General features: G+C 41.9%; 1 protein-coding gene across 2 annotated transcripts; it reads right to left on the minus strand.

The window, feature by feature from the left end:
• Nucleotides 1–335: 335 nt before the first annotated feature.
• On the minus strand, nt 336–27,725 carry ZC3H8 (zinc finger CCCH-type containing 8). Of its 2 annotated transcripts, XR_009694876.1 has the most exons (9): nt 27,564–27,725; nt 10,751–10,977; nt 9,395–9,525; nt 7,260–7,382; nt 6,642–6,755; nt 5,312–5,419; nt 4,348–4,397; nt 3,275–3,580; nt 336–924 (listed from the first exon to the last, which is right to left on the minus strand). XR_009694876.1 is itself a non-coding variant. In XM_061156062.1 (8 exons), the coding sequence occupies exons 1-7, from the start codon at nt 27,641–27,643 to the stop codon at nt 4,368–4,370; spliced, it is 813 nt and encodes a 270-aa protein (XP_061012045.1). In that variant the 5' UTR covers nt 27,644–27,725; the 3' UTR covers nt 336–924; nt 4,348–4,367. The 2 variants fall into 2 exon arrangements, 1 of the variants encoding a protein (XP_061012045.1); XM_061156062.1 differs by lacking the exon at nt 3,275–3,580.
• Nucleotides 27,726–27,879: the final 154 nt, after the last annotated feature.

Here is a 27,879-nt window from a genome sequence, read left to right on the forward strand (position 1 = left end):
CCTAAACTTTACATTCTACTGCAGTTTATGAACCAATGGAAAGATAACCATTCTTCTGTCTTATCGACAAAAGATTTAGGAACTCCAGGCTTGAGAACGGTACAGGAGAAGCCCCGGCCGTCGCCCCACGGCGCGCTCCCCGCCCGCTCTGCCCGCTGGCGATCAGCACCCCGTGGCCTGCAAGCTCCAGCCCGGCCCGGCCCGCGCGCGGGTCAGGCTTCCGCGGGGACACGCCGTGCCCCCTGAGCGAGAGGGCACAGCGCGAGGCTGTGAGGCAGCCAGGGAATGAAATGTCATCAGTGGAATTTCCATTAAAAAAAAAAAAAAGAATGGTATAGCAAGAGACACTGTTCCATTTTATTTATAACAGTAGGAAACTGGAAACAACTTTTTTGTCCAACAACAGGAAATGGGTTTTAAAACATCATCAAACCATAATTTAAAACAAAACTATGAGCAACCATTAACAACATGTGAATGTGTTTAATGACATGAAAAGAGCTGTGTATCTACCGTCTACTATCCGGAAGTCTTCTATGAGAAACCTGATGGTTTTCTCTCTTCAAACTCCTATACCTCTTCATCCATCCTTACTCAGTCCAACCTTGCTTCCTATTTTATTGAGAACATGCAATCACTCAGAAGAGACCTCTGCAAGCTACTACCGTAACATCTGCCCACCACCTGGCATCTCTGTCATGTACACTCCTCTGTTTCAATGGCTGGAACCACCTTGGTGGAGACCAATCCTTCACTTTTTAGACACCATTCTATCCCTCTGCACTGTCCACAGAAGAGTTGCACTTCAATGTAATGACACAAGGGGGCGCTCTAAACCAGGAATCTTGTAAACCACTCCAAATCAAGTCTTGAACAGTCTTCAACGGGCACAGACAGACACAAGCACTCTTCATCCATACGAAGCTACAGAAGAAAACAGAAAAAACACATTAGCTGGGTATTTCCCTGGTGGTCCAGTGGTTAAGACCCTGCGCTTCCAACACAGGGGGCACAGGTTTGATCCCTGGTTGGGGAACTAAGATCCCAATGTCAGGCAGTGTAGCCAAAAAGACCAAGACAAAAAAAAAAAAAACACAAAAAACCAAACACATCAGCTGGTAAAAATGATCAACCTAGCCACACACCCGACCTCTAAAGCTACTAAAAAAAACTGAACTAAACTAACAAAGTAAAAGAGTCCAAAATCATCAAGATGCTCCTGAAGAACAACATTAGAAAAATTATCAAACCATGTGGTGTGGTGCTCAATCATGTTGGACTCATTGCCACTCCATGGACTGTAGCCCACCAGACTTCTCTGTAAATGGAATTTTCCAGGCAAGAATACTGGAGCAGGTTGCCATTTCCTACTCCAGGGGATCCTCCCAACCAGCGATTAAGCCCACGCCTCTCGTCTCCTGCACTGAGAACAGATTCTCTATCAAACTACATCAAAATCCAGTAAAGCTCCAGTAATTAAAGCAGTAGAGTATTAGAGAAACAGACAAAAGGAGCAGACAGAGGTCCCAGAAATAGACCTCCATTTGAAGAAACTCAATATACAACACAGAGGCTATTACAAATCAGTGGGGAAAAGCAGTCTTTTCTGTTGAATGGTTCTGGGAGACTGGTTTTCCATATGGGGAAAAAAGAAAATCAAGTCTTTATCACACCCTGTTTAAAAAAAAAAATCAAGTAGCCTTAATTCTTCCGTTTTCCCTATACCCAATAGCCACTCTCTTTTTCATGCAATCAGTCCAATATACAAATACAGGCAAAAGAGATTAACAGCATTTCACCAAAGCTGAAGCTCAAAAGCTAGTAAGCATAAGAAAAGATGTACAACTTTATGAAAATAAAGCTACATGACACCATTTCTACATCCAGTAAATTGGTCAAAAATGTAAAATCCTGACAATTAAAGCATTGCTGAAGGTCAGTTCAGTTCAGTGGCTCAGTCATGTCTGACTCTTTGCGACCCCATGAACCACAGCACGCCAGGCCTCCCTGTCTATCACCAACTCCCAGAGTTCACCCAAACTCATGTCCACAGAGTCGGTGATGCCATCCAGCCATCTCATCCTCTGTCGTCCCCTCCTCCTCCTGCCCTCAATCTTTCCCAGCATCAGGGTCTTTTCAAATGACTCAACTCTTCACATCAGGTGGCCAAAGTACTGGAGTTTCAGCTTCAGCATCAGTCCCTCCAATGAACACCCAGGACTGATCTCCTTCAGGATGGACTGGTTGGACCTCCTTGCAGTCCAAGGGACTCTCAAGAGTCTTCTCCAACACCACAGTTCAAAAGCATCAATTCTTCGGCACTCAGCTTTCTTTACAGTCCAACTCGCACATCCATACACTGCCACTGGAAAAACCATAGCCTTGACCAGACGGACCTTTGTTGGCAAAGTAATGTCTCTGCTTTTTAATATGCTGTCTAGGTTGGTCATAACTTTCCTTCCAAGGAGTAAGCGTCTTTTCATTTCACGGCTGCAATCACCATCTGCGGTGATTCTGGAGCCCCAAAAGACAAAGTCTGTCACTGTTTCCACTGTTTCCCCATCTATTTCCCATGAAGTGAAGGGACCGGATGCCATGATCTTAGTTTTCTGAATGCTGCGCATTAAGCCAACTTTTTCACTCTCCTCTTTCACTTTCATCAAGAGGCTCTTTAGTTCTTCTTCACTTTCTGCCATAAGGGTGGTGTCATCTGCATATCTGAGGTTACTGATATTTCTCCTGGCAATCTTGATTCCAGTTTGTGCTTCATCCAGCCCAGTGTTTCTCATGATGTACTCTGCATATAAGTTAAATAAGCAGGGTGACAATATATAGCCTTGACGTATTCCTTTTCCTATCTGGACCCAGTCTGTTGTTCCAAGTCCAGTTCTAACTGTTGCTTCCTGACCTGCATACAGGTTTCTCAAGAGGCAGGTCAGGTGGTCTGGTATCCCCATCTCTTTCAGAATTTTCCACAGTTTATTGTGATCCACAGTCAAAGGCTTTGGCATAGTCAATAAAGCAGAAATAGATGTTTTTCTGGTATGCTCTTGCTTTTTCGATGATCCATGGCATGTTGGCAATTTGATCTCTGGTTCTTCTGCCTTTTCTAAAACCAGCTTGAACATCTGGAAGTTCACGGTTCACATATTGCTGCAGCCTGGCTTGGAGAATTTTGAGCATTACTTTACTAGCGTGTGAGATGAGTGCAATTGTGTGGTAGTTTGAATATACTTTGGCATTGCCTTTCTTAGGGAATGGAATGAAAACTGACCTTTTCCAGTCCTGTGGCCACTGCTGAGTTTTCCAAGTTTGCAGGCATATTGAGTGCAGCACTTTCACAGCATCATCTTTCAGGATTTGAAATAGCTCAACTGGAATTCCATCACCTCCACTAGCTTTGTTCGTAGTGATGCTTCCTAAGGCCCACCTGACTTCACATTCCAGGATGTCTGGCTCTAGGTGAGTGATCACACCATCTTGATTATCTGGGTTGTGAAGATCTTTTCTGTACAGTTCTTCTGTGTCTTCTTGCCATCTCCTCTTAATATCTTCTGCTTCTGTCAGGTTCACACCATTTCTGAAGGTGGAGCAATGGAATTTCTTTTACACAGTTGGTGGGAATAAAAACTGTAAGAACTACTTTAGAAAAGACTGGCATTAACCTAAGTTTTTTTTTTAATTGGAGAAAAATTGCTTTACAATGTTGTATTGGTTTCTGCTGTACCACAATGTGAATCAGCCGTAAGTATACACAATTATCTTAAGTTTTAAGATGATACAACAATTCTACTTCCTGATTCATACTCAGGACAACTCACACACATTTCCATCAGAAGACAGGTAAAACAGTTATTTAGAGTTTGTATTTTAAAAATTGAAAATAACCTCAATGTCCATCAACAGCAGAATGTCTTAATAAACTATAACACTCATAGGAAAAAATGCTATACAAGAGTACAAATGAATGACAGTTGCATGCATGTACATGAATGAATCTTAGAAGCATAATGAGTAAAAATAGCAAGTCACCAATAAATGTCGAATATGATACTGTTTAAAATAATATCCAAACCCAAGCATAATATTGTTAACCTTACACGTTTTGTAAATCTACAAAGAATAAAACAAGAGAATAAAAATACAAAAAGATAGTGACAAATCCAGAGTGGGAAGTAGATCCACAGATACCCACATATATATCTACTTAGATGTATCAAATATTTTATAATTTTTTTAAGTGGGATAGGAGCGAGAAAAAGACTTCTATTTGAGAAAATATATGTTCCCCTGCCAATTCCTAGAGACATTTCAGAGGGGAAAAAAAGTGCTAAATTTTAATTTTACCTTTTTCATCTATTTTATTTTCATGATGACTTCCTTTCAGGATCCAAAATCTAATATAGAGGGAAAAAAATTCACACAATCATTTTCACATACTATCTAATTCAGGTACATCATCATACTCTTGTAATTTTCTTTTTTTCTTTTTGTAATTTTCTAAAGATTCCTACATCATTAATCCTGGTAATCACCTAATAATATTTACTAGAAGGGGAATTGGAAAATGACTTCTACATACATCATTTTTTCCTATATATGCTTCATGGTAATAAACCACCAAATATTTGGTATAATTTGTAATTCTAGGATAACTCTTCCTATTTCAAAACTGAAAGCATCCAGAAGTGAGGACCTTTGACTTTTCAATATTTGCATATGCTCAAGGGAGTTTTTGCCACAAGATTAAATGGTTTGGTTTCAAAAGAATCTTTTCTTTTCACTCACATTTCAATTTAATTTTGAAGAGATTTGCTCCAACTCACACATGGAAATGAAAGGACATAAATGACTATTATTTTTCATCTATCTTTTCTTACAATCTGAAAGAGCTTTTGAATAAAACTTTGAAATAATCACTTGAGTATGCTTTGATGTAACTCTAAAATATTTATCAACCAATGATTCTTAACTTTCCTTCAAAGAGTATATCAGAAGTACTATTTCTCCTATTTGCTTTGTTTTCCATTGGTTGACTTAGCTACTAAGGTCGCTAAATACACTGAAGTTTTTAAGAACACTCCAATTTATACCAGCAACAGGTATAAATTTTCCTTTAAGCTACAAGGAAAAACATACAAATGAATAATAATTTTCTATACTGAAGTAAGTTGTTAAATTATCAGTCCTAATATAACCCATATGCTAACCCATGAAGCACTCTGCTTAAATAAGTGTCTTTTTAAATTCCCACCCTTAGGTTCAAATGTATTCTTTAAAAAAGAAAAACAAAAATTAAAATTGTACTTACTTTAGCCAACAGCTCTTGTGTCTCATCAGTCAATGGAGCATGTGAAAACTTGCAATATTCTCCCTGATAACATTTTGCTCCTGTATGGTAAAACTTGCAAGGATATTCATGTAACTCAAATGTTAAGGAAGAAAAAAATTTTAATGCTGCTAAAATAGCTTATTATTAATCTAATAACTTTATTTTTCCTACATGAAGTTCTTTTCCACTAGTAGAAACATTAAATTCTCTATGTAAAATATGAGATGACAGGACTGACTTCCCTGGTGGGCCAGTGGCTGAGACTCAGCACTCCCGACGCAGAGGTCCCGGGTTCGATCCCTGGTCAGGGAACTAGAGCCCACATGCTAAAGATCCCACGTGTTGCTACTAAGATCCAGGACAGCCAAATAAATTAATGAATTAGAAATAAAAAGATCCATTCTTAATAAAATAAAGTATGAGAAAATAAATTATTAACTGGGTTATAAGAAAATGAACTTTAGGGTGATTATATACATGAAGTTTATTGGCTATCACAGGACAAATTTCTCCCTCATAATCATTCTTAAACTACAGGTATGTTTCACTGATAAGACGAAAGAGGTGCATTTTAAGTACTTTGAGAAATTTGACTATTTTTAAAGCATTCTTTTGGGGTAAGGGAATTAAAGTCAATAACAATGATGTGTCTTGCAAATCTGGATCCTTCATATATTAGGCTTGTTTAAAATGGGATCCATATATACAACTCTGATATTATTTTTCAGGAAAAATTTCTCAAGTTAGGGTTTGAGATTCCTTATATTGAATGTCTTAAAGGAAAACAACTTTTGTGGTAACCAAACATGCAGTTACCCTAAAATGCTATGTTCCATGTTTTCACAGTATGTCTGGACCAATTTATATTTATACTCAAAGTTACTAAGGGTTACTCTTCAATTAAGGGACAATTAATCTCTATACAGCACAGAGTATAAAAGAAAAGAAGTTCTCCCAAATTATGTGATTCCTGCCTCTTTTATGAAGTAGATTTCATAAATATAGATTCAATTCATGGATGTCACAGCAGAAATTCTGAGAAAGTTTTTCTGGGACCTAGAAAGAAAGGTCTCATGACCCTGTTACACTACCCAGTTAGAGAGGATGTACATTTGAGAGAACTTCTAAAGACTCTTTCTTGGGGCAGGGGGGTGGGGGAGGGAATCTGTGAACAATTTAATCACTTCAATACCAAGCTGAGCTTAGATAATATAATTTTGCCATGGTTAAAACATTGGTTTCATTCAAAATTTTACATTCATGTAAACATTTATGAAAATTAAATTTACTGTATCTTGTGATAAAGGATATTATGCAAATATAGGCAGTTTTCCCCTCTGGTACAATATCCTTGTACGTAAAACTTACACATTTCCTTTTTCTTCTCTATCTCTGCATCATGATCAAATTTACATTGATCTCCCTGGGCCAAAGGAAGAAACAAGGAAAAGCCATTTCTCACAGTTAAGCCATTATAATTCCTACTTAATTCTGAATAAGCAAATGATTCCAGAAGAAAACAAAGCCTTAGTTAGAAGCAGTATAGTCTGATTTTTAAAGAGCTATTGTAACCGCATTGTATTACATACATTGGCTTGCCATTTGTCAAGTCCTTAGCATTTTTAACACAAAGCATTTAAAAAAATTATCTATTTTCAGAGACATAAAACAAGGTACAAAAATTTCATGGTCTAAAGGTATTAAAATCATACAGAGTCTGTTCTCTTATCACTGTGGAATTACATTACTACTTTCTTAAATGCAAAAGAATATTTCAGTAAAATTTTCTACTTGAAACCTTTCCAGAAAGAAAAACAGTTCTAAAATTATACAAGTATGCTTTTGGAGTGTCTAATAGAAACAGGAGCTAGTTTTAGAACGTTTTTGCTATACCTTACATCTTAATGTACTTTTGCTTACACTATACCTTAATACACTTCCTTTCAAGAAAATATTTACAAATTTGCTTTCCCTGGCGTTGCACCGTATGTTGGTTGATGAACCCCTGACTCATTCTCACAGGCTGCTGCTGCTCTTTAGGTTTCCCATTCTATGAAAACAAAAACAAAAAACTAAATGTGAGAAATAGGAGATTAAACATTTTATTCCATTGTACAAAATTATCTTAACCCACCTTTTAAAACACTAAAAAGTAACTCTTCTGAATTGCCCTTCAGGTAAGACTTGGATTTTTATACATCATTTGAAAACAAATGACTGATTGTCAGTTTCAGTATCATTCCGTCACTGAACATTAGTGTTTGTGCAATCTGAATTTTTATTGTATCTTGACTGCATGCTAACCGTGTCTGGCTCTTTGAGACCCCATGGACTGCAGCACGCCAGCTCCTCTGTCAATGGGACTCTCCAGGCAAGAGTACTGGAGTGGGGTGCCATTTCTTCCTCCAGGGGGTCTTCCCCACCCAGGGACTGAACCTGAGTTTCCTACAGCTCCTGATATTGGTAGGTGCATTCTTTACCTATCAATTCTTTCTTACTGTACCACCTGAGATTATAATGTACATGCCCTCACTTAAAAAATTAAAAAATTTTTAAAAGGTAAGTTCCATTCATTGTGATAAACAGTGAAGTCTAAGAACAAGGCTCTTTAGAACACTGGGGACAAACCTCAAAATCAAAAGGTAAACCGAAAGTAGTGTAATCTTTCATTTCAATGACAGGCTCACTAGGTGTGAGCTGAGTATACTGATGAGCTCAAATTAATACACATAATTAGAAACAGACCCTCAAAGATGATGATAAAGGTATGAAAACAAAAGGGGACTTTCATATAAAAACGAAAGGGGAATTTTATTATAGGTCTTTAGAAATATAAATCACTTTTCAGCATGTTAACTTGTGGTACAACTTACAGCATCTACGTGTGGTACTCCTCCGTAAGGCCTTAGGAATTCCACAGGTACAAAGAAGGGAGCTGACTGTATGCTTATGTGAGCTGCTCTGTAACAATGTCAAAACTCCACTCAGCACTATCAAAACTATGTGCCTAACAAGTATGCCAGTTTTAACTCTCGGTTTTATTTGACCGTGTGATTAAATTCTAACAAACATGTTTACAATGTGTTCCTCATGTAGAAGAGCTGTCAGTTGTGGTGGAATAATCGCTTGGGTCAATCCAAACCAAAGGAAAGGGAACACCGCCTGAGTCCAGCCCTGCCTGGCCCTGGGTGACCACAGACAGTTAGTCACCTAAACCCTATGGCTTCACATTCGCCTTTTGTAAAACAAATTTTATATAAATACATTTCAGTCTATAATATTTGGTGCTTGTAATATTTTACCAAGCTCTAACTCTTGTGTCCTGAACCAAGCTTAACAAATGGCTGCCATCCAGCTCAGAAGCCCTCAGAAAAGTAGAGTCCAAAGGAGTCACTTACTGCTCTACTGTGATTACATCTGCAGAACAAGAAGAACTTCTAGAGAGCAAAATAAAAATACCACAGGGGGTGGGGAGGTCTGGTATCTGGTAGGGGGTGTCTCAAAAATATTCATTTTTAATTTCCAGGGGGAGTCAAAAACCAATAGACCAACGGCCTTTGGAATGCCCTCACAGCTATCTAGGGACGTTCCTGGCAATCCAGTGGTTTGGGCTTCCCAGGTGGCGTAGTGGTAAAGAGTCCACCTGCCAGTGTAGGAAACACAAGAGATGTGGGTTCAGTCCCTGGGTTGGGAAGATTCCCTGGAGAAGGAAATGGCACCCAGCCCAGTATCTTTGCCTGGGAAATCCCATGGACAGAGGAGGCTGGCAGGCTGCAGCCCATGGGGTCACAAAGAGCTGGACATGACTGAGCACACATGCACACGTGGCTATCTTCTCTTTTCCCTGCTTCCCACACCTGTTCTTCCACAGTCACAGACAGCACAGCTCAGAAATCAGGGGCTTGTGTGCATGTATTCAGGGGCGGCAGGTACAACACTGCCTTGAGTGTGAGGAAGGGCGCCTGACAGGGAGAAGGAAGCACGTGGGGAGCCCGCTGCGGGTGAGGCGACCCCACCGAGGCGTGAGGTGCAGGGCCTTCCGACACACGTGGACTCTCGTACCTGGCCCTGTGCACCACTGGTCCTCAGGGCAGCATCTCCTCTGTCTCCAGGGCCAGGCCCCTCTCGCTTCATTTTCTTCTTTTTACCATTCTTGTGAGCCGCTTTAAGGTTTTTATTTTTTTGCTTAACAGCTAAAAACAACAACAACAACAAAAATTTAACTTAAAGACAATATAAAATGACACTAGCAATTTACTCTTAAGAGGGATATTCTATAATAATGCAGAAGTTCTCCACTATTCAAAAAGTAAAAACTGGGATGATGTGGACCTGTCTTTCCAGCAGCTCTGGGATTAATATACTCTAGATCCCAAATTCATTCCTTGTGAAAATATATAAGGCATTGCCAGGAAAAAAGCAAGATAATTAACAAAATTATTCTTGCGAGCCACCAGCCCCGATTCTTTTTAAGTGTTCAAAGTACGATGGATCTCATTAGGAATTGCTATAGTGCCACCATAGTAAAAGCTTCAAAGGACCTCATATATGGCTACCAGATTATTCACTGAAAACACTTTACATAGATTAAGTTGATCTATAGATCCATTTTAAATAGAAAAACATTTGAACAGGGAAAAAAAGGAGAGGACTAAGAATTTTACTTACAATTGTCCCTTATTGTCATATCTGTGGCTTAATTTTAGTAATCTAAAAGAATATATTCCTGGGGGACTTCCCTGGTGGTCCAGTGGTTAAGAGTCTGCCTTGCAATGTGGGGCACATGGGTCTGACCCTTGGTCATGGAACTAAGATCCCACATGCCACGAAGCAACTAACACTTGAAGCAGCCAAACATAAATAAATAAAATAAATATTTATAAAAAGGAATATATTCCTGAGTTTAGTCTCATACACTATTATCCCAGTCTATTCTTCTTCAAAGGAAAGCAACCCGAGAAGGTATTTCCTGTCCTTCACATACTCTGAGGCCAGGGATCTAGCACTGCAAAGTTGTCGTGTCCTCTGCTTTTTTTTTTCCTTTGAAAATTATTTATTTATTTGTATGGCCTTACAGGTCTTTGTTGTGCACAGGGGATTTTTAGGTGCCACATATAGGATCTAGTTCCCTACCCAGGGATAGAACCTGGGCACCCTGTATTGGGAGTTCAGAGTCTTAGCTACTGGACCACAAGGGGAGTCCCAAAGTGGTCATCCTTTGAAAACTCTGCTGCACTCTCCACTCCTCTTGCAAACTGAGCATTTGTACACCAAGTGACCAGCTCATTTGGTGTCAAGATCCAAGAAAATCTGATCTTATCATGAGATAAAATGCAGACCCCACCCCCAACTCCATCCATGGACAACGGTGACTACGCCTCCAGGTAACTTTAAATGATCAAACAGTTTGACCCTTACCTTTCTGGGTCCCCTTTGCTGTCTCTTTCTTCACAGATGCTTCAGGACACAGTAAGGACTGAGTGACACTTGCCATCTCTTTAGCTTGTATGTACTGCTGAAGCTCCTTAGCGAAATTATCTTCTGGCTCCTGACTGCATATGTCATCATCACTATATGCATCATAGTCCTTACTTCTTGATTTCCTATGTTGCAAATTCTTTGGAGATGTAGAGCTTCCAGAGTGCCTAAACTAAGTAAAAATTAAAATTTTCAAAATTTAAAAACCTAGTATGATTTGAAACAATCTGGCCATGAAGGAGAAATAAAGACTGTGAACTGATCATTGTTGAAGTTGACTGATGGGAACACAAGAGTTTCATATGCTATTCTTTCTGCTTGTATGCATATGAAATTTTCTGGAATTAAAAAAACAAAACACATGCATCCAGACTTAAAAGATGTTTTGAGGGAAGTCTCAATCTGTTCACTGTGTGTACTTTACTAGATTAAAAGACTAAAGCCCCACAACTGAATTATTTGCTATTAAAGAACTACAGTATTATAGTCCACATTTTATTTCTCCCTTTGCATCGACTATCCTTTCACATGGTTTAATTCAGTAACTTGTCATCAAGTGCAAGTAAACTAAAGTGGCCCAACTGGAAATCCACTACGCCAGCTACCAAAGTCTACTTCCTCCCGTTAACCCGGAATACTGGTGGCAGGGGATGCGGCAGCAATAATGACAAGAAACCGCCAAGCAGCCCAAGCAGCAGACACCTTCCAGCACTCGGTGTAGAAACACTCCCAAGGACGGGTTACACGGGTGTCTATACTTGGAGACACCAGGGTTAATCAAGATTTATTATTACAACCGGTATGGATGATATGTTTCAATTAAACAGTTTATTTGTAAAAAGCCCAGTTGTCAAGTTCAGTTCAGTTGCTCAGTTGTGTCCAACTCTTTGCAACACCAAGGACTGCAGCACGCCAGGCTTTCCTGTCCATCACCAACTCCCGGAGCTTGCTCAAAACATGTCCATCGAGTCCGTGATGTCATCCAACAATCTCATCCTCTGTCATCCCCTTCTCCTTCTGCCTTCAATCCTGCCCAGCATCACCATCTTCTTCAATGAGTCAGCTCTGCATCAGGTGGCCAAAGTATTGGACTTTCAGCTTCAGAATCAGTCCTTCCAATGAACACCCAAGATGGATCTCCTCTAGGAAGGACTGGTTGGATCTTCTTGCGGTACAAGGGACTCTCAAGAGTCTTCTCCAGCACCACAGTTTAAAAGAATCAATTCTTTGGCGTTCAGCTTTCTTTATGCTCTAACTCTCACATCCATACACGACTACTGGGAAGACCATAGCTTTGACTAGATGGACCTTTGTTGGCAAAGTAATGACTCTGCTTATTAATATGCTGTCTAGGTTTGTCATGATTTTTCTTCCAAGGAGCAAGTATCTTTTAATTCCATGGCTGCAGTTACCATCTGCAGTGATTTCAGAGCCCAAGAAAATAAAGTCTCTGTTTCCATTGTTTCCCCATCTATTTGCCATGAGTGATGGGACCAGATGCCACGATCTTTGTTTTCTGAATGTTGAGTATTAAGCCAGCTTTTTCACTTTCACCAGGAGGCTCTTTAGTTCCTCTTCTCTTTCTGCCGTAAGGGTGGTGTCATCTGCATATCTGAAGTTATTGGTATTTCTCCCAGCAAACTTGATTCCAGCTTGTGTTTCACCCAGCCCAGCATTTCGCATGATGTACTACTCTGCATATAAGTTAAATAAGCAGGGTGACAACATATAGCCTTGACGTACTCCTTTCCCAATTTGGAACCACTCCATTGTTCCATGTCTGGTTCTGTTGCTTCTTGACCTGCACACAGATTTCTCAGGAGGGAGATAAGGTGGTCTGGTATTCCCATCTCTTTTCCACAGTTTATTGTGATCCACATGGTCAAAGGCTGTGGCATAGTAAATAAAGCAGAAATACATGTTTTTCGGGAATTCTCCTGCGTTTTCTATGCTCCAATGGATGTTGGCAATTTGATATCTGGTTCCTCTGCCTTTTTGCAATCCAGCTTGAACATCTGGAAGTTCATAGTTCACGTACCGTTGAAGCCTGGCTTGGAGAATTTTGAGCACTACTTTACGAGCATGTGAGATCAGTGCAATTGTGCGGTAGTTTGAACATTCTTTGGCATTGCCTTTCTTTGGGATTGGAATGAAAAACGACCTTTTCCAGTCCTGTGGCCACTGCTGAGTTTTCCAAATTTGCTGGCATATTGAGTGCAGCACTTTCACAGCACATCATCTTTTAGGATTTGAAATATCTCAACTGGAATTCCATCACCTCCACTAGCTTTGTTCATAGTGATATTCCCTAAGGTCCACTTGACTTCACACTCCAGGATGTCTGGCTCTAGGTGAGTGATCACACCATGTGGTTATCTGGGTCATGAAGACCTTTTCTGTATAGTTCTTCTGTGTACTCTTGCCACTTCTTCTTCATATCTTATGCTTCTGTTAGGTCCATACCATTTCTGTCCTTTATTGTGCCCATTTTTACATGAAATGTTCCCTTCATATCTCTAATTTTCTTGAAGAGATCTCTAGTCTTTCCCATTCTACTGATTTCCTCTATTTCTTTGCACTGATCACTGAGGAAGGCTTTCTTATCTCTCCTTGCCATTCTTTGGAACTCTGCATTCAGATGGGTGTATCTTTCCTTTTCTCCTTTGCCTTTTACTTTTCTTCTTTTCTCAGCTATTTGTAAGGTCTCAGGCAACCATTTTGCCTTTTTTTTGCATTTCTTCTTCTTGGAGATGGTCTTGATCACAGCCTCCTGTACCATGTCACAAACCTCCATCCATAGTTCTTCAAGCACTCTTATCAAATCTAATCCCTTGAATCTATTATCATGTCCACTGTCTAATTGTAAGGGATTTGATTTAGGTCATACCTGAATGGTCTAGTGGTTTTCCCTACTTTCTTCAATTTAAGTCTGATTTTGCAATAAAGGAGTTCATGATCTGAGCCACCATCAGCTCCTGGTCTTGTTTTTGCTGACTGTATAGAGCCTCTCCATCTTTGGCTGCAAAGAATATAATCAGTCTGATTTCAGTATCGACCATCTGGTGATGTCCGCGTGTAGAGTCGTCTCTTGTTTGTTGGAAGAGGGTGTTTGCTATGACCAGTGCACTGTCTTGGCAAAACTGTTAGCCTTTGCCCTGCTTCATTTTATACTCCAAGGCCAAACTTGCCTGTTACTCCAGGTATCTCTTGACTTCCTACTTTTGCATTCCAGTCCCCTATGGTGAAAGGACATCTTTTTTGGATGTTAGTTCTAGAAGGTCTTGTAGGTGTTCATAGAACCATTGAACTTCAGCTTCTTTCGCATTAGTGGTTGGGGCATAGACTTGGATTACTGTGATATTGAATGGTTTGCCTTGGAAACTAACAGATATCATTCTGTCATTTTTGAGACTGCACGTTTATCACAATAAACTGGAAAATTCTGAAAAGATGGGAATACCAGACCACCTGACCTGACTCTTGAGAAATATGTAAGCAGGTCAGGAAGCACCGGTTACAACTAGACATGGAACAACAGACTGGTTCCAAATAGGAAAAGGAGTTCATCAAGGCTGTATACTGTCACCCTGCTTATCTAACTTATATGCAGAGTGCATCATGAGAAATGCTGGGCTGGAGGAAGCACAACGTGGAATCAAGATTGCCGGGAGAAATATCAACAATCTCAGATATGCAGATGACACCACCCTTATGGCAGAAAGTGAAGAAGAACTAAAGAACCTCTTGATGAAAGTGAAAGAGGAGAGTGAGAAAGTTGGCTTAAAACTCAACATTCATAAAACAAAGATCATGGCATCCAGTCCCATCACTTTATGGCAAACAGATGGGGAAACAGTGGCTGACTTTTATTGGGCTCCAAAATCACTGCAGATGGTGACTGCAGCCATGAAATTAAAACACTTACTCCTTGGAAGAAAAGTTATGACCATCCTAGACAGCATATTAAAAAGCAGAGACATTACTCTGCCAACAAAGGTCCATCTAGTCAAGGCTATGGTTTTTCTAATAGTCATGTATGGATCTAAGAGTTGGACTATAAAGAAAGCTGAGTAGAGAAGAATTGATGCTTTTGAACTGTGGTGTGGAGAAGACTCTTGAAAGACTGCAAGGAGATCCAACCAGTCCATCAAGTTTGTGTAAACTGCGGGAGTTGGTGATGGACAGGGCAGCCTGGCGTGCTGCAGCCTACAGGGTCCCACAAAGCGTTGGGCACGACGGAGCGACTGTGCTGAACCCATTTTGGGCTCTTCTGTTGACTATGAGGGCTACTCCATTTCTTCTAAGGGATTCTTGCCCACAGTACTAGATATAATGGTCATCTGAATTAAACTCGCCAATTCCTAAAATGTCAATGTTCACTCTTGCCATCTCCTGTGTGACCACTTCCAATTTATCTTGATTTATGGACCTAATATTCCAGGTTCCTATGCAATATTTTCTTTAAAGCATCAGGTTTTACTTCCATCACCAGTCACATCCACAACTGCATGTTGTTTTCACTTTGGGTCTGTTGCCTCATTCTTTCTGGAGTTATTTCTCCACTCTTCTCCAGTAGCATATTGGGCACCTACCGACCTGGGGAGTTCATCTTTCAGTGTCTTTTTTGCCTTTTCATACTGTTCATGGGGTTCTCAAGGCAAGAATACTGAAGTGGTTTGCCATTCCCTTCTCCAGTGGACCACATTCTGTCAGACCTCTCCACCATGACCTTGGGTGGCCCTACACGGCATGGCTCATAGTTTCATTGAGTTAGACAAGGCTGTGATCCATGTGATCAGTTTGGTTAGTTTTCTGTGATTGTGGTTTTCATTTCTGTCTGCTCTCTGATGGAGAAGGACAAGAGGTTTGTGGAAACTTCCTGACGGGAGAGACCAACTGTGGGGGAATCTGGGTCTGTTCTGATGGGCAGGGCCATGCTCAGTTCGTCTTTAATCCAAATATCTGTTGATGGGTGGGGCTGTGAGGATAACTAAATTTACCTTGGTTTCAGCCTTTCACATAGTTTAGCAGGCTAAGAAAGTGAAGTCACTCAGTCGTGTCTGACCCTTTGCGACCCTATGGACTGTAGCCCAGCAGGCTCCTCCATCCATGAGATTCTCCAGGCAGGAATACTGGACTGGGTTACCATTTCCTTCTCCAGGGGATCTTCCTAACCCAGGGATTGAACCCAGGTCCCCCACATTGCAGGCAGATGCTTTACCCTCTGAGCCACCAGGGAAGCAGGCACAGGGAGAACCAAAAAGAGTCATTCAGCGAGCAACAGTGGACATGAAGTTTAGCACAACCATGGGGCTCCAGTCAGTGCCTCTGAATCAAAGCATTACAAGGACCCAGGTGAGCACTGTCACATGTCCCCCACCTCACCCCACCCTCCAAGACCCACGGGCCTGCAGTCCCAAAGCAGCCCTTTTCTCTACAAGCAGCAACAGAAGTGACTTACTTGTGTTAAATGAACAGACAAGATGACTTGGTAACATTATAAAGCCAGGACAATCATCAGCTATGCCGCTTCATTATACATTGGGGAAAGTGAGAGTGCTCGTCACTCAGTCGTGTTCGACTCTCTGCCACCCCATGGACTGTAGCCCAATGTGCTCCTCTGTCCATGGGATTCTCCAGGCAAGAATACTGGAGTGGGTTGCCATGCCCTCCTCCAGGGGATCCTCCTGACCCAGGGATTGAACCAACGTCTCTTATGTATCTCTGGCATTCGCAGGTGCGTTCTTTACCATCTGAGCCACCAGGGAAGCCCATACATTAGAGAAGCATTTCTAATGGACATGATTCATTTCAGAGGGCACTGAGATATACAACATATTAACACAAGGATTGCTTAAATATGTCCTCATGCAGCTGCTATAAACTCACTGCTCTGATGTCTGTTGTTCTGTATATAACTTAGAAACTGTAAGAACACAATATTACAACTTATCCCCGTTTCATAACAAAGTCTGAAGTATTTTTCTCTTCTTTTAAGTAAAAGATTTTCTTGTGCTTGATTCAGAATGGTTTATAGAACTAGTATGGCCTCCTGAAATTCCACAGAAATAAAAGTATAGAAATGTAAAAATTAATAGTCTCAAGAGTGTGTGCATAGGGAGCGGGAAAATGAAGTACAATTCGTCAGGAAGGAATTAAGAAGGGTTCAACAAATTCCTGGCAAATTTTTGACAAACATAAAGCAAGGTATAATTTGGAGGTTGGGCTTAGGTTGCAGTGTGAGAAATAGGGCTATAAACAAGAATGAACTAAAATGCTACATTAAAAAAAAAAAAGCTATTGTAACAAATTATTTCTGACCACCCCCTCTCAACCCAGAATATAATCAAACAAAAATTTACCCCATGCAAAAAAGAGGGTATTCTCTAAAGAAATTTATTAAAATGTTTGATAAGTGCCAAGTCTTCTTTATGAGTACTAAGACCCCAGAATGAAATCCTCCACATTCCGACATGTGGGAACAACTTCCATCAGAAAAACACTTCATCCTCTATCCTCTATCAGGGGTTCGTAACCTGCTGTCCAGAGATGCATGCCCCCCTCCCGCCTGCCCCTGGCCAAGGGTCTATGGACAGAATGACAAGAATTCAATGGACTTGGATGGGAATAAAAATCACATATTATTTTCATCAACCTTTAAACTGACATTTAGCATTTTCTTCTGTTTTGAACACTGGCTGCAAACCACAGTACTATCAGCAGTAGCTGCAACTGTCACTAACAGAAATCACAGAGACTTTTACACATTATACTTACTGCAGATCTCAAAGTTATGTTTTATGTTCATCACTCTGTCAACATAATATTTAGACCTACAACACAATAATGAGACCTACTGCTGGATCTAATTATTTAGTACATGAACAAAGAATATATTACTCTTACCTCATTTCTTAATATTTTGATAACTGTGTTTCAATAGAATAAACTTCCATTATAACCCAACATATTTTATTTCATTCACTTAAAAATATTATTCTGAGAAGGGGCCCAAGAGCTTTGCCAGACTGCCAAAGGGGATACATGACAGATAAAGGGTTAAGAACTACTATGTTGCTGGAAGCCTACAGATGCGCACAGCCCACTCAGGCATCAAGCGTCCAATCAGGCTTCCCATTGAGAAGAAATGCCTATGGAGACTCACCAACAGACCAGCAAAGGATTTTCATCGACTTTCCAGACCTTTCTTAATTCAAAGGACACAAAGAAAAACAAAAGCAGGGCTTCCCTGGTGGCTCAGTGGTGAAGACAGTGCAGGAGACACAGGTTGCATCCCTGATCCAGGAAGATCCTACGTGCTACAGAGCAACTAGGCCCATAGCCACAACTGTCGACCTGTGCTCCAGAGCCCACGCTCTGAACAGAGGCCACTGCAACGAGAAGTCTGAGAGCAAAGCAAATGAGATCGAGAGCAGAAAACAAAAAAGCAGGAAAAAGAAAATCGGGCCCAGAAGAAGAAATACAATTCCAGGAAAAGAAAAGAACACAAAAATTTTAAACAAATACACAAAGATATCAAGATGGTATTTTTTCTTTAAACGCTAGAAAGTTATAACAAGACAGCAGAACAAGAAAGAACCCTTGAATCATTAAATTATGACTCAGAAAATGAATATAAACAGAAAGAGGAAGTTTCTTAGAATATAAAGATAAAAGACAAAGAATAAAAATAAAACACATTCCCTGTGTATGAAGGGTATGAAGTCTCACCTAATACTTAAGCACAATGAATGAGAAGATTCACAGTCTCTAACAGTACTGAGAATAAAGAGAAGAGTCTAAAAGCTCCCAGAACAGGATGCTTACAAAATGACTAGAACCAGACTGGCAAGACGTCACACTGGCGACAAGGACAGTAGAAGAAAATGCGGAGAATAACTTCAAGCTTAATTCTATTTCAGCCAAAATACCTTATCAGCTATGTGGATAAAGTCAGTATTTTCGGAAACGTTCACAAGAACTCAAAAGCTTTATCCCAGGCATTCCCTATATAACAGAGCATGCCAGCTAAATGAAAATAAGTTAGAAATCGTGCTTAAAAAAAAAAAGACGTAATTCACAAAAGCCTCATCAGACACCCAGCATTAAGTCTAACAAAAGGTATATAAGATATCTACAAAGAAATTTATAAAACACTGCTAAGACAATTAAAAGAGAACCTAAAGACTGGACAATCCAATACTCTAAAGATGTCAATTCTCTCCCAAATGATCTACAGTCTCAATGCATTCCCAAGTGAAAGTCCCACCAGGGTTTTCAGTGGAACTTGACAAACTATTTCTAAACGTTATATGGAAATACGAAGGGCTGAGAACAGCCGAGACAGTTGAAGAAGAAAACAGTGTGCGACGACGTGCTTGCCTGACACCCAAACCATCATCATTGAGCTACACTGATCAATGCATGGAGGCCTCGAGGGGAGGGGCAGACACATACACCAGCTGATGAGAACAGAGACTCTAGAAACAGATCCATCAGAACACAAGCACGTTTTTTCCCCAAACACTTGATTTTTGACAACAGTGACACTGAAGATTCATGGGGGGAAAAGAACCGCCTTTCCCCCCAATGAATCGTGTTGGAACAACTGGGTAGGATAATGGAAAAAAAAGTAATCCACAATCTGTCCCCTCTACCTCTTAGTAAACACAAAAAAATTTTTTTTAAACACAAAAATTAATTGTGATTCTAAACTTAAATGGAAAAGGAAAAACAACAAAACTTTTAGATGACACTGTATGGGAATATTTTTATTATCTCAGGATACGTAAAAAAAAAAAAACACATAAAGCATTAACTATGAAGAAAAGATGAATAAATTTGAATACATTAAAATCATTAACCTGTTATCAAAAATTGCTATTAACTTGGGAAAAAAGCTACAATATGAGCTGATACTTGCAACACATAATCCACACAGGGGGAAAAAAAAATCCCCTATATCCAGAATAAAGGAAAAAGAAAAAAATGCAAAAAGACTTAAACTGACACACAAAAAAGGGAAATCGAAATTGGACAAATATGAAAAGATACTCCATCTTTTTTTTTTTTAAGATGCTCCATCTTAACAGTAACCAATAAAATGCAAACTAAATGACAATGAAGGTATCTCACCAGAGGGCAAAATTTAAGAAAGTGTGGAGATATCTGTGTAGAAATACAGACTCTCATATACTGCCTTTGGCAATAAAGATCAGTAGAACGACTTTGGAATACAGCTTGGCATCATGGCAAAGGGAAAGATGCTCATGCTCTAAGACCCAGCGGTGCTACTCCAAGGTAATGCAGAGGAGAAGTACAGCAGGAGGCGACTGAGATGGAGCAGCGCTGGTCACAGCCTCCAAAGCTGGAGGTGAGGCCAAACGTCAGCACCCAGTGACGGAGTGCTACACAGTGAAGAAAATGAACAAATGCACACACCACTTGTGTGCACTATGCATATTCTGTAAGTATACATTATGCATACTATGAGTCTTAAAAATATAACGTTAAGAAAAAGGACACATACAACACAAAAGGACACATACAACACTATTCTATCAAGTGAAAAAACAGCTACAAGCAAACGGCACTCTTAAGGAGGACAGCATTAGCAGGAAAACTGCAAAGAACAAGCAAGTGATTAGTACACAAGTTGGGATAGGACTCATCTCTGGAAGGAAAAAAAGGAACATGACTGAGAAAAGGAGGCATGAGAAGCGCTGTGGGTAGAGCTTTCTTGGACTCAGTGTTTACCTGAGTTCACTTTTTAATTAACTGTGATGCACTTAGGTTTTATACACTTGTAAGGAAAGAGCCTGGCCTGAAGTAAGCCTAGTTACAACTAATCCAGGTGTCTACACTCTCACAGTATTGTTTCTGAGAAACTCCTTAAGATAACCATAGAAGGTTGTATCTGCCTGTATCCTGTATGGGGTTATATATGTAGTGGGGACCTTTAAGTGGCCTTATGTGATTAATATTAAAATTTTTTAAGTAATATAATTTACTTATTTTAGCTGTGCTGGGTCTTCACTGCTGTGCGCAGGCTCTCTCCAGCTGCGGCGCGTGGGGGTCATCTGCGGTGCGTGGGGGTCATCTGCGGTGCGTGGGGGTCATCTGCAGCACGTGGGGGTCATCTGCGGCGCGTGGGGGTCATCTGAGGCGCGTGGGGGTCACCTGCGGTGCGTGGGGGTTATCTGCAGCGCGTGGGGGGTCATCTGCAGCGCGTGGGGGTCATCTGCGGCGCGTGGGGGTCATCTGCGGCGCGTGGGGGTCATCTGCGGCGCGTGGGGGTCATCTGAGGCGCGTGGGGGTCACCTGCAGTGCGTGGGGGTCATCTGCGGCGCGTGGGGGTCATCTGCGGCGCGTGGGGGTCATCTGCGGCGCGTGGGGGTCATCTGCGGCGCGTGGGGGTCACCTGCAGTGCGTGGGGGTCATCTGCAGCGCGTGGGGGTCATCTGCAGAGCGTGCGCGTCTCACTGCAGCGGCTGGTGGCTTGTGGGCTCTAGCGCGTGGGTGCAGTAGGGGCGGTGCACAAAGAGGTGTTTTGCTTTTTTTGCTGTGCTGTGTCTTTGTTGCCACACAGGCCTTTCTCTAGTTTTAGGCTTCTCAGTGCAGTGGCTTCCCCTGTTGTGGAGCGGGGGCTCAGTAGCTGCAGCTCCCCAGCTCTACAGCACAGGCTCAGCGGTTGTGGAGCACAGCCTTAGTTGCTCTGCAGCATATGGAATCTTCCTTGAGGAGGGATCGAACCTGTGTCCTCTGCCTTGGTGGGCGGATTCTTATCCATTGCACCACCAAGGAAGTCCAAAAAAAAATTTTTTTTTAAGTACTAAAAAGGTCTGGGAAATTCAAGTTATCATTTCTCAGTTTCAATTAGGGCTCTTGTCTACAGCAGCCATATATGCCCCAAAGGGCAAAAGAAGTTATGTACTTGGGTAGCTGAGAGGCTTTCTGAGATGAAAATGCTGAACTTTCCGCCCTGTATCCTTTTATAAAGCTGAGTATAACAGTATCATATTAAAAGCCCTGTGTGTCTTGCAGATCTCACCGCCAATTTGAACTCATTCTTTTGTAGTGTGTTAAAAGTTCACAATAACAAAAGTTCCAAAAGAGAAAAAGCAAGAGAGAAGCAGATACTGGCTTTGCTGTGGGTTGGCTGTGTCCTCCCCAAATTGAAGTCCTAACCGCCCAGTACCTTAGAACATGACCACATTTGGAAACAGGGTCATTATATGTATAATTAAAGATGGCTTTAGGATAGGCTTTAATCCAATATGTCTTGTGTCTTTATAAGAGGGGGGAATTTAGACATAGACCTATTCACACAGGGAGAAAGCTTTTCGGAGCATGAAGGTAAAAATCAAGATGATGCTTCTGGAAGCCAAGCCAAGGGGGACCAAAGACTACCAGCAAGCCAACCAGAAGCTAGGGGAGAGGCACGGAACCGACTCTTCCTCACAGCCTTATGAAGGAACAAGGAACCAACCCTCCTAACAGCGTGGTCTTGGACTTCCAACCTCAAGAACCACAAGACAATAAATTTCTGTTGTTTAAGTCACCACTCAGTATGTGGTACTTTGTTATGGCAGTCCTAGCAAACTAATACAATTTTTAAGCTGTAAGTCACTAAGGCTAGCTAAGGTAGTAAATCAAAACTTTAATTTGGAAAGAAAGAAGCTTTTGAAATTGTTTACAACCACTTCAGAGATAGAGAAAACAAAAGTAAAAGCAATGCACTAAAATCAGTTCATGTTAAATGACAAAAAAGTTCTTAAATGATTAACTCTTTAAAAAGTGTAACCAGTTTCCTTTTGATATAAGTAACCTTGTCTCAAATGCTGACTAAAATGAGACAAACAGAATCTCTAATTAATTTCTCACACCCTTTCCTGTCTGTTTTTTCCAATACACCAACTTAATCTTACTTTTTCGGGAATTTGCTCACATTCCAGTTTTATTTTCCATTTTATTTTCTATTCTTGTGTTTCTTCAACTTCTGTATCATCTATTTCACCACTGATTCTGTAGCAAAAATATCAACTAACACAAAAGGGTTTTCAACCTGAAAAGGGCTCATACCACAGCATTAATATCCACTGCTTTGGTTTACCTTCAACTTGCCCTCAAAGAAATTCCAAAATCAGATTCTACTCCAAATATTTCAGGGCAATGTACAAAATTATGATAAGCAGTAAATGTCAACATATGTTTATAAGTAAACTGCAAAGCGTAAACTTTAAATTACATAACCTTAATAGTCAACTATTAGCAGCTAAATAAATCATCTATTCTTTCAAAAAATACTGAGAATCCACTATATACCAGGCTCTGGGTCTTAAATCCTGGGATATAACAATGAAAAAGACCTTGTTCCCAAGGTCTGAGAACTGAGAACTTTCTATCTACTTGGGAGAAAGAAAGAAAGACATTTCGATGTGGGGTGATAACAACTGGTGTATACAATGGAATATTACTCAGCCATTAAAAAGAATACATCTGAATCAGTTCTAATGAGATGGATGAAACTGGAGCCCATTATACAGAGTGAAGTAAGCCAGAAAGAAAAAGACCAATACAGTATGGTAACGCATATATATGGGATTTAAAAAGATGGTAATGATAACCCTATATGCAGGACAGAAAAAAAGACACAGATGTATAGAACAGACTTTTGGACTCTGGGAGAAGGCGAGGGTGGGATGATCTGAGAGAATAGCATCAAAACATGTATATTATCAAGTGTGAAACAGATTGCCAGCCCAGGTTGGATGCATGAGACAAGTGCTCAGGGCTGGTGCACTGAGAAGACCCAGAGGGATGGGATGGCGAGGGAGGTGGGAGGGGGGATCAGTATGGGGAACACATGTAAATCCATGGCTGATTCATGTCGATGTATGGCAAAAACCACAATATTGTAAAGTAATTAGCTTCCAACTAATAAAAATAAATGGGAAAAAAAAAAAAAAGAACTGGTGTATATATGAGGAACATTTTTAAACCTAAGATATGGGGACCAACGGAGAAGGCAATGGCACCCCACTCCAGTACTCTTGCCTGGAAAATCCCATGGAGGAGCCTGGTAGGCTGCGGTTCATGGGGTCGCTAACAATCATATACGATTGAGCGACTTCACTTTCACGCATTGGAGAAGGAAATGGCAACCCACTCCAGTGTTTTTGCCTGGAGAATCCCAGGGACGGCAGAGCCTAATGGGCTGCCATCTATAGGGTCACACAGAGTCAGACATGACTGAAGTGACTTAGCATGGGGACCAAAGGTTTTCTGAACCTAAAAGATATGTAAGAATTGAAAACAAAGAAGAATGTCAGGGAGAAGAATATTTCAGGTAGAATTCAGGGTACCTTCTGAGGTCAGAAGAGAGCCAAACTTATATTCAAGCGAGAAGATCAAAAAGGAATGTTGTTGGGACTTCCCCAGCGGTCTGGTGGTTAAGACTCTGCTTTCAATGCAGTTGGATCCCTGGCTGGGGAACTATGATCCCATATGCTGTGTGGCATGGCTAAGAATATATTTTTTAAAAAAAGAAAGAAAAGTTGTTCTCAGGGTCACTAGAACTGAGAAGATGAACAAGCAGAGACCGTCTTAGATGACTACTAGAGGATATGCCAACAAAACTAAAAACAAACCTAAGAAAGATGAAAATGGGAACTATAAGAAACAAAGAGGCCAATAAAATATACAGGTAAACCTAAATAATGGTAGATGCTGTAGACACAGAGTGGAGAAGGGAATGGCAACCCACTCCAGTATTCTTGCCTGGAGAACTCCATGGACAGAGGAGACTAGTGGGCTACAGTCCATGGGGTTGCAAGGAATCAGACACGACTAAACGATTAACACACACATAGACACAGGGGGCTGAAGCCAAGTAGTGACCATGTGATAAAAGCTTAAGGTCTGAGTTACAAGGGCAAAGACTAGAAAATTTCAAAAGAACATGCTGCAAGTAGAAAGTACTGCCAGCACAGAACTGTGAATAGTGACTCTGCACCTCTTTCAGAGTTACAGGAGGAGCTGGGACGTTAGTTTCATCCAGTCCAACAGTTACTACACTCATCTGTCCTGCGTCACATCCATCACATGAGGGCCCAAGCCCATTGTTACGAGAGCCAATAAACCAAATGCTGTGGACTAGCACTGGTGTAGTTTCTAGTCATGAACTGTATTTTTTAGGAAGCAAACTCTCCTTAGGCAAAGCATCTGACACGCTTTATGCCTACTCTGTGCCGGGTGCTGTTCCATGCACATTAGACACACCACAACAGCCCTCCACATACATACTGCTGTTAAAAAGCCCATTTTACAGATGAGAAAACTGAATACGGAATGTTTACAAAACATATCAGAAATCTAGCAGAGCAGAACTGAGATTTGAGTTCAGGCAGGCAGAACCAACTTCCTATTCAAAACATCTACTAGGGACTTTCCTGGCAGTCCAGTGGTTAAGACTTCACACTGCCTCTGTGGGGGGCACGGGTTCCATCCCTGGTCTGGTCAAGGAATTAAGATCTTGAATGTCACTTGGCCAAAAGAAAAAAGAAGAGGCAATTAAAATATTTACTAGCAGTAGCAGTGTTAGTCACTCAGTCAGGCCCGACTCTTTACGACCCCATGGATTGTAGCTCACCAGGCTCCTCTGTCTATGGGATTCTCCAGGCAAAAATACTGGAGTGGGTAGCCATTCCCTTCTCCAGGGGATCTTCCTGACCCAGGGACTGAACACAGGTCTCCTGCATTGCAGGCAGATTTTTTACCATGCGAGCCACCAGGGAAGCCCGAAGTATCTACTAGACAAAATCTTATATCCAAAACTGAACTCTTGATACAATCCCCCTGCAATCTTAAAACAGCAACTCTAACCTAATGATACAAACCAAAAATCTTGAAGTCGACCATAATTCCTCTCTCATATTCCCCATCCAGTCTTCAAAATACATCCTTACCTGATCACTTTTTTAAAAAAATCTAGCCATGTGCCCTTTATTGAGCTTTGCCCCAATTGCTCAGTAGTAAAGAATTCACCTGACAATGCAGGAGACCCCGGGTTCAATCTCTGGGTCAAGGAAGATCCTGGAGAAGGAAATGGCAACCCACTCCAGTACTCTTGCCTGGAAAATTCCACGGACAGCGGAGCCTGGAGGGCTACAGTCCATGGGGTTTCAAAGAGTTGGACATAACTGAGCGACTGAACACGCACTTGAAAAATTTATTTATTTATTTTTAATTATTTTTGGCTTTGCTGGGTCTCCCTTGCTACAGCATATGCTTTCTCTAGTTTTGGAGCTCCAGGATCTCACTGCAGTGACTTCTCTGGCTGCGGAGCATGGGCTGAAGGACACAAAGGCTTCAGTAACTGTGGTGCACAGAAAGTTGCTCTGGGGCATGTGGGATCTTCCCTGACCAGGGATTGAACCGGTTTCCCACACATTACAAGGCAGACTCCTAACCACTGGATCACCAGAGACGCCCCAGACCTGACCACTTCTTGCTACGAACTCTACGATCCCAACTACTCCTGGCCACTGCAGTCTACTCTCAACAACCAGATGGTCCTGCTAATGTGTAGGTCTCAGCTAAAAACCCTCCTATACTTACTTCTCACCTCACTCCAGGTAAAAGCCAAAGTTCTCATTATGGTAACTGCAAGTCCCTACACAATTTGTCCCTCCCCATCCGCCCTCCATTCCAGTACCTCTCAGGTTCTTCTCTTCCAGTCCCACCATTCTTCCTCACCACTGCAGTTGTCATTCTGGCCACTCTGCTTCCATCACAGCAAGCCTACTCCAGCTCAGGACCTTTACATGAATACTCTTCCCACTATATGATCAACCTCTCTCGCCTCCTTCCAGCCCCTACTCAAATATTCCTCATCAATGTTATTAGTAAACGTTCCTTAACTACCTTCTTTAAAAGACCTACATCTTCCCTACCATCTCATCCTCCCTTACCCACTACCCAGCTTTCACTTTCTCCATGGCAGTCTCTACCTCTTTAAACATAAAGGAAATAATACACCCCAATGGAGTTCGCTGCTTTATTATGGTCTTTAGGCTTTTTCGGGCTTCCCTGGTAGCTCAGATGTTAAAGCGTCTGCCTGCAGTGCGGGAGACCCAGGTTCGATCCCTGGGTTGGGAAGATCACCTGGAGAAGGAAATGGCAACCCTCTCAAGTACTCTTGCCTGGAAAACTCCATGAACAGAGGAGCCTGGTGGGCTACAGTCCATGGGGTCGCAAAGAGTCGGACACGACTGAGCAACTTCACTTCACTTAGGCTTTTTCAATGACTACTCGCTGTTTATCCTTCACGACTCATTTCTTTCTACCGAAGAACGCCCAGCACGTGTAGTGAGAACCACAAATGATCTCTGTCCCTCCGGGAGCTGACGGTCTGGAAGGCTACTGGGACCGCAGGCGGGCTCCCTCCCAGCCAGGAAGACCTGGGCGCGGAGAAAGGGGAGCATCCTGACCCTCCCCCACCCCCACCCCGCTCGCCGCCTGAACCCCGCCGCTCCCCGGGCCCAGGTTCCCCGCGCCTCTGGCCGCGGCGGTCTGCGAATCGGGACCCAACCCCGGCTTTAACTCCTGCCCCCGAACGACCTCTGGGCGCCGGGTCGACCCACGCGCTCCACGCCGGACCTCACGGCGCCGCCCCCGCGGACTCCTGGAGCAACTAAGAGGCGGAACCCGGCTGCAGCCCCTGCGTTCAAAGCATGAAAAGACTAGACGTCACCTTTGGTCAGAATCCGTGGCGGACTTCTTGCCAAGAGCCGGGTTTGGGGGTTTGGAGAAAAGATTCTCAAAGTCCATCATTCTCTTCGGCGCCGGCGCAGGGGAGCTACAGAGAAACAAGCCCGGCGCGAGGAGGTCCCACACCACGCTGCTCGCCGCCGTAGGTCACACCGCGCATGCGCCGTTCAATCTCCGCGCTGCGCAAGCCGGCTCTCCCCGCCCCCGCCGCTCTGCGCAGGCGCTGTGCTCATTCTGTTCAGTTACCTGTACTAACAGGTATTAAAAACGTATTTAAAAAATACGTTATCTCAAATCGT

This window comes from Dama dama, chromosome 11, assembly GCF_033118175.1.
Source record: "Dama dama isolate Ldn47 chromosome 11, ASM3311817v1, whole genome shotgun sequence".
Taxonomy (NCBI): domain Eukaryota; kingdom Metazoa; phylum Chordata; class Mammalia; order Artiodactyla; family Cervidae; genus Dama; species Dama dama.

What these genes read in the sequence shown, in the direction of transcription:
- ZC3H8 (XM_061156062.1), bottom strand. Translation starts at nt 27,643, where the DNA reads ATGATGGACTTTGAGAATCTTTTCTCCAAACCCCCAAACCCGGCTCTT. An exon ending in ACTGCCTATATTTGCATAAT is followed by an intron (nt 5,420 to 6,641) that starts ATCCTTTATCAC and finishes TTTGAGTTACAT; the next exon opens with GAATATCCTTGCAAGTTTTA. An exon ending in CACAAGAGCTGTTGGCTAAA is followed by an intron (nt 4,398 to 5,311) that starts GTAAGTACAATT and finishes CCTCTATATTAG; the next exon opens with ATTTTGGATCCTGAAAGGAA.